The sequence below is a fragment of the Volvox carteri genome (genome assembly GCF_000143455.1).
Source record: "Volvox carteri f. nagariensis unplaced genomic scaffold VOLCAscaffold_4, whole genome shotgun sequence".
In the NCBI taxonomy this organism is placed as follows: Eukaryota; Viridiplantae; Chlorophyta; class Chlorophyceae; order Chlamydomonadales; family Volvocaceae; genus Volvox; species Volvox carteri.
In genome coordinates, this window is record NW_003307547.1 from 1241193 (window position 1) to 1247356 (window position 6164).

The following is a 6164-nucleotide window of genomic DNA, read 5'->3' on the forward strand; positions in this document are numbered from 1 at the left end:
TGCCGCCGCCGTCCGCGGCGCAATCCCAGCAGCTTCCGACGCTCTCCCCTTCCCCTCAGCATCAACAGCAGCAGTCCCACCAGCCGCCGCCGCCACAGCCGCCGCCGGTGCTAGACCACCTATGGAAATTCCAAGTTCTCTGCGGCGGGGCCGTCGCAGCGCTTGCCGCGCATGCGCCGCTCGCCTCTTCCCTCCGCGGCATGAGCAGCAGCGGCGCCGCCGCCGCCGGTGCCGCCACCACCGCCGGGGCCCCGTCAGCTGCAAGCCCTGCGGTGGCGCACGTGCTCATGTCGGCGTTGTACAGCTACTGCTCCGAAGCCGACGGCGGCTGCATTGCGGTGCTGGCGGCGAACCCTGGCGTCGCGGCGGCGTTGGCGTTGGCGTTATCGTACGGCGCGAGGATGCTGGGCGTGGATGTCGACTTGGCGATGCCGCACCCACACGTTCAGCCTTGGCCCGGTATGGCAGGTTTAGGAGCTGGAAATGGAGGTGCGGCGGCGGCTGCCGGTGTTGGTGGCGGCGGCGGCGGCGGCGGCGGCGGCAGCGGCGGAACGCCGGAATCCAGCGTCCGTGGCGGGACCGCTGGCGGAGCTGCGGGGGCCCCTCAGGGGCAGAACTTGAATGTTACGGTGGTGGTGGCGTCGATGGATTCTGGCGGCAGCCGCGGCAGCGGTGCCGCCGCTGGGTACGGCACGCTTGACGCTGCTGGGGCGCTGGGCGCCGCCGTCTATGCCATGCATGTGATGAGAGTTGTGGCCGCCAGCAACTTGGCGACAGAGGCACTGGTCGCATCCGACTGCGGTGCTCTGCCTGTCGTCCGTACACTATCGTACTTTCTAATTCATCGCAGCATGGATCAGACGTCACCGCTGGACGAGGAAGCTTTTGCCGTACAGGCCATCGCCAGTGGCACTCTGGCGCGGCTGGCTGAGCAGCCTGCGGGGCGCGCTACTAGTGTCGTACGCGAGGCTCTTGCGCCGCCGCCGGAGGTGCTCTCCGCGATGGCCCTGCTCCTGATGCTGCCGCCAGCGCCGCCGCCGCCCCTAGTTTGGGGCGCATCGGCGGGCGACACGGCGGCGGCGGCCAGCCGCAGCTTCGAGGCATCTTTGCTGGCGGCGATTGCGCAGTACGGCCCGTACAGCTACGAGATGTTTACGCAGGTCCGTAGAATGGAGACAGTGTGTCATCCTGGAATAACCCCCGCACCCAACCCCCCAACCCCTCTCGAGGTCTCCGGACAGTCCAATCCATGTGGCCTTCCTCCGGCGGCATCTCTCTTATTCCCCTGAGCCATCTTTCCTCCCAGCCGCTACCGAAGGTGGTACCCTTCCCCGTCCGGTAGTCAAGTGGTGGTGGCGGTGGTGGTGGTGGTGGTGATGGTCTTTGTCTGATCTCTGGTAGCCGGTCTGGTAGAGAGTCGTCAGGTAGAGCTCATGTCAGGTAGAGCGTCGCTCATTACAATGTGATATTGGAGCAAACCTGGGGCGTTCGCTGCCCTTGCGTTTGGCATCTGCCCTGATTCCCTTCCCTTCCCTTCCACCGACATCCACATCCACATCCACATCAACATCCACATCGTACGACACATCCACATCGTACGACACATCGCCTGTCCTTTCGACAGTGCACTTCAGGGCCCTCACCTCCCCTCCCCTCCCCTTCCACCGCACCGCCTCTTCCTCTCTGTCTCATCAGGTCATCGTCAACACGCGGGGCGCGCTAGGGACCATCATCGCCCTGCTACCCGCCCCCACTGCTACATCCACACGCGGAGAGCGCGACTCACAACAGCTACAGCAGCTGCAGCAGCAGCAGCTACAATCCGCTACAGCTTCCGTAGATCTTGGCGCTTCAATCGGCTCCGTCGGCCGCGTTGTCGGCGGCGTCGGAGCGAGTGCTACTACTGCGTCGGCGTCGGCGGCGTCGTCGGGCACGCTGGTGACGGCGGGTGCGCGTCCCGAATCGGCGGCGGCGGCGAATGGTGGTGGCAGTAGCGGCGGCGGCGGCAGCGGCAGCGGCGTGGCGGGGGAGCCGTACGGTGACGCAGCGGCGGCGGGTGTGGAGGCGGCGTTGGCGTTGTGTACAGCGGCGGCTCATAGTCGGGACGTTGCGCGCGTGTTGGCGGGGAAGACGACGTTAGTGGCGACACTGCTGGCGGTGCTGCGGGAGCGGCGGCCGGGTATGTGGAAGTTAGCGTGAATTACCCATGGGGTTGTTGGAGGCCATTGGCACTGACGTTGACATAATAAAACAGTGCGACCGAAGACTAATGAGACCCAGACACCTTCAAGCTTAAGGCGTAAAGCGAGGGTTCTCCGGACTGGAGCTCCGCCACACACGTGCATATGTATGTATGTATATCTGTGGCATGGATTAAGTGTGTTCTCGAGTCCTTTCCTTAGCTTGTCATGTAAAACCTGTGTATCATCGTGGTATTTTCAGGTTTGGGGATTCTGTTTGTTGTCGCCATTCAGCTTTTTGACGCTCTCACTCGTGACCGTTGCTCGCGGCGACTGCGACCCCACTTTTCCTTCCCTACCCACCTCCCTCCCGCCCGCCCTCCTCATCCTCTTCATCCTCTTCATCCTCTTCTTTTCTTCGAGATTCAATTCTCCCCCCCCTCCGCTTGAGTCACCCCCGCTTAAGCTCGTCTCCCACGCACATGTCCTGCCTCCGCCTCCACCGCAACAGTCCTGCCCGCAGCCGCGTCCGCCGACCCGTGGGTCACCGGCTGGCAATCCCAGTGGCAGTGGCAGGCGGGGCTGCGGGTCAAGGTCCTTAAGCTGTTGTGCACCCTCACGACGCAGGTAATAGGGCAGGGCTGGGCTGGATATGGTCAGGTGCGTTGAGGTGGGGTGGGGTGGAAGGGAAGGGAAGGGAAGGGAAGGCAAGGGAACACTGTGGGGATGGTAAGAGGTGAGGCTGTTTTTCTCATCCCATTCACTTCCCGTACGCCCTGTGTGCTGTGTGTCCATGTCCCATGCTATATCTGCGGGCCCCCCACCCCACCCCACCCCACCCCACCCCACCCCACCCCGCCCCACCCCACCCCACCCCACCCCACCCCGGCCTCAGCTCGGGGAGCCCTCCGTGCGCTCCGACCTGGCTGCGGATTCCGGGTTGGTCGCCGCCCTGGCGCACTGCCTGGGGCCCCAGCAGCCGCCCGGGGTGGTGGCGGCGGCGCTGGAGTGGCTGGCCATGCTGCTGCAGCACCCCGCATTCGTGCACGACCGCATGCAGGGTAGGACACCGGGCAGTGACGGTTGGTCTGGGGTGTGGGGTTGTTGTAGGTTTGGGTTTGGGTTTGGGTTTGGGTTTGGGCGGGCCTTGGTTCGGATGGGGAGTGGGGGGTGGGTGGGAGCGATGCAGGTTGTGTGGCGTGCAAGTCCCTCCGATAACGGTCTGGCGGAAGGGGGCTTGTTCGGGGCCTGCGTGCGCGTTGACGACTTACTCGTAACAGGGCGCTGCTGGTGGTGGTGGTTGGTGGTGGTTGGTAGTTGATGGTCGATGGTATTATTCAAGCTGAGTCATGATATCGCGCTGCTGATACCTTGACTGTGTGTGATTAAAAATTGTGGTGTGTTGGTTTTTTTTTACGCAAGCGCATGTGTTGTTTTATGGTTTCTTAGGAGCGTTTGGGGGCTGATGATTATTTTCTGTCGTCGGTTGTCGCCGGGTGGTGCTCTTCTGCTGTGTTGCAGGACCCGTTGCCACGGAGTTTCTGGGCCGCGTGCTGGAGCTGCTACAGCTGCTGCCGCATGTGGGTGGTGCTACAGCCGCCGGCGCTCTGACGCCCTCCCGCGCCGCCTCTCTCAGTGTAACGCTCACACTCAGCCAGGGCGCTGCTTCCAACGGCGGCAACTCCAACGGCGGCGGCGGTGGTGGTGGTGGTGGACAACCGCTGGCGGCGGCGGCAGCGGCGGCGGCGGCGGCGGCGTCTGGCCGCGGCGGCAGAGCGCCTCCGGCCGGCGGCGGCAGTAGCGGCAGCCGCAGCGGCCGCCATGACGGCGGCGGTAGCCTAAACAGCAGCCTTCGTGGAGCTGGTCGCGGGGGCCCACTGGCAGCACTGATGAACGGCGGCACTGCCGCTGCCTCGACGGCAGCGGCGGCGACGGGTGTCGTACAAGATCTGGCCGCTGGCCACCCGGCTGTAGCGGCCGCCGCGGCGGTCGTCCTGCATCGCCTCGTGGCCGGCAGCCCCGCGCTCCGGAACCAGCTGTGTGCCATACCGGGGCTGGTTTCGGCGCTGCTCCGCCAAGTGCACAGACTGCTGGATCAATTAGCGGCAGACAGGTGCGTTGTCCTTCGTACGCCTGTACGTCGAACGGTAGAAGTAGGCAAGATAGAGGCAAGTTGGACAGATTCGAGTTTTTTGATGTTGGAAGGGCAACAAAGCATCAAAATGGAAAAGAGCAAAATGTAGTTTTTCCTTTTTAAGGGAAACGATTAACGAATACATTTACATATTACATTAATTTTAATAAATGGGCGATTTTTGAGAAAAATGAGGATTTAAAAAGGAGATTCATTTTTTCCTTGAGAGGTGACGAAACAAGCTATCGCAAGGGGGGAGGCAAAAGGCCGGGTGGATGGCTTTTTTTTTGTGGGTGGGTTGCTGGTTGTCACAGCCGTGTAACGTGTTTTGCGCCTTTTGCCTGCAAGTCCATTCACAGAGGCACAGCACTGCCGGCTGGTGTTGGCCGCCCTGGCATGGACTCTGCCTCCACCTCCCCTCCTTTCTATTTATATCTTCCTCTTTCTCCCCCCCTTTCTCCCCCTCTACTCTTGCCCTGGCAGCAGCTTCACTCGTTCGTGGTTCGTCTTTCCCCCCCTTTTTCCGCCTACTTCTTCTCTTCCTCCTTTCATTCATGGCTGGTTTGTGTACACGGGGCCCCCCCCGCGAACCCGAACTCCCCAAAACCCCCACGCACCCCACTTACGCGCAATCGTCAAACCCCAGCAGATCCTGGTACGGAAGAATCACCCCCCCGCCACATACCCCCCCCGCCACATCCGCCGCCGCCGCAATTGCACACGCCAAAAGTGTCGAGATTGTGATCGAGAAAAATTTTCGGATACCCCACCTACCGCCCTCTTGACCATTCCCGTGGTAACAACGGTTGCCTCTAATATCCTTTCGTAGCCCTTGTTGCTGCCTTCTAACGGTCATCCACAACTACCTTCAACCACCTTCAAACCGCCGCCGTACCTCACAGCTACGTACTTCCAGCCGCCACCGCCACACGTCTTTCCTCCCTGCTATCGGTGCTCTGCGTGCTGGCGGAGTCTGGGGAGCCATCCGCCTTGGACGTCGCCCCCATCCGCGTACTCTACCGCAAGCTGAGCACCACCAGCAGCAGCAACGGCCGGCGCTACCTTAAACGATACTCCAGCACTGCCAGTGATGCGTCGTACACCGCCGTCGCCGCCGCCGTCGCCGCCGCTGCAGGTGGCGGCGGCGGTGCCGTCGTTGGATCGGGACCACAGCCCTCCTCCAGGAGCCACGCTGGTGAGCCCGGCGGCGGCGCGAGCGGCGGCGGCGGATGTACGGACGCGGTACGGCAGATGTTGGACACACCGTACTGCATTGACGTGCTGTGTGAGGCCATTGACGCGACACACGCAGTCGTGGAAGCGGAGGAGCGCGCGGTGCGGTCTAAGAGCTCCAGTGGCGCCGCCGCCGCCGCCGCTGCGGGCGCCAGCGGAAAGCTGTTGTCCGCGTACGGCAGCGCCAGCGCTGGACTTTCCCCGTCTGGTGACGGAGGTGGCGTGGCGGCCAGCCCGTCCAGAAACCCGTCTGCTGCTACTGCTACCGCTGCTACTGCTACCCCTTCCAACGCGCAATCGGGAGTAACAAAACCTGTGCCGTACTTGCCGTACTCGACGGCGACCAGCGGCGCCTTGCCGTGGGTAAGCCACGATATGAATCCCCACTTACCTGTCCATGTTCCCCTTTGTCGTCAGATGAAGCGGGTCGTAGCAGTCAACTCACACAAACACGACAAACAGACATACAAACATATATACATACGCACAGCACTGTCTTGTGGCTAACCTCCCTTCCCACATCCCCTCTTTCCACACCCCTCATCCCCTCCTGGCCCTCCCCGCTCTGGATGTGCACCTGCTCTGGACACCGGTTTATCCTCGCATACGATCTCCCG

General features: G+C 62.6%; 1 protein-coding gene across 1 annotated transcript in view; it reads left to right on the forward strand.

The window, feature by feature from the left end:
• VOLCADRAFT_87034 (uncharacterized protein) overlaps positions 1 to 6164 on the forward strand; it is a gene marked incomplete at both ends in the record, with an annotated part of 18622 nt that overhangs the window by 3696 nt on the left and 8762 nt on the right. Inside the window, 7 exons of the mRNA XM_002946707.1 lie at positions 60 to 1160; positions 1696 to 1948; positions 2692 to 2840; positions 3076 to 3241; positions 3702 to 3767; positions 4104 to 4293; positions 5217 to 5910. Coding sequence (XP_002946753.1) covers positions 60 to 1160; positions 1696 to 1948; positions 2692 to 2840; positions 3076 to 3241; positions 3702 to 3767; positions 4104 to 4293; positions 5217 to 5910 — 2619 coding nt within the window. The remainder of the gene's footprint in view (positions 1 to 59; positions 1161 to 1695; positions 1949 to 2691; positions 2841 to 3075; positions 3242 to 3701; positions 3768 to 4103; positions 4294 to 5216; positions 5911 to 6164) is intronic.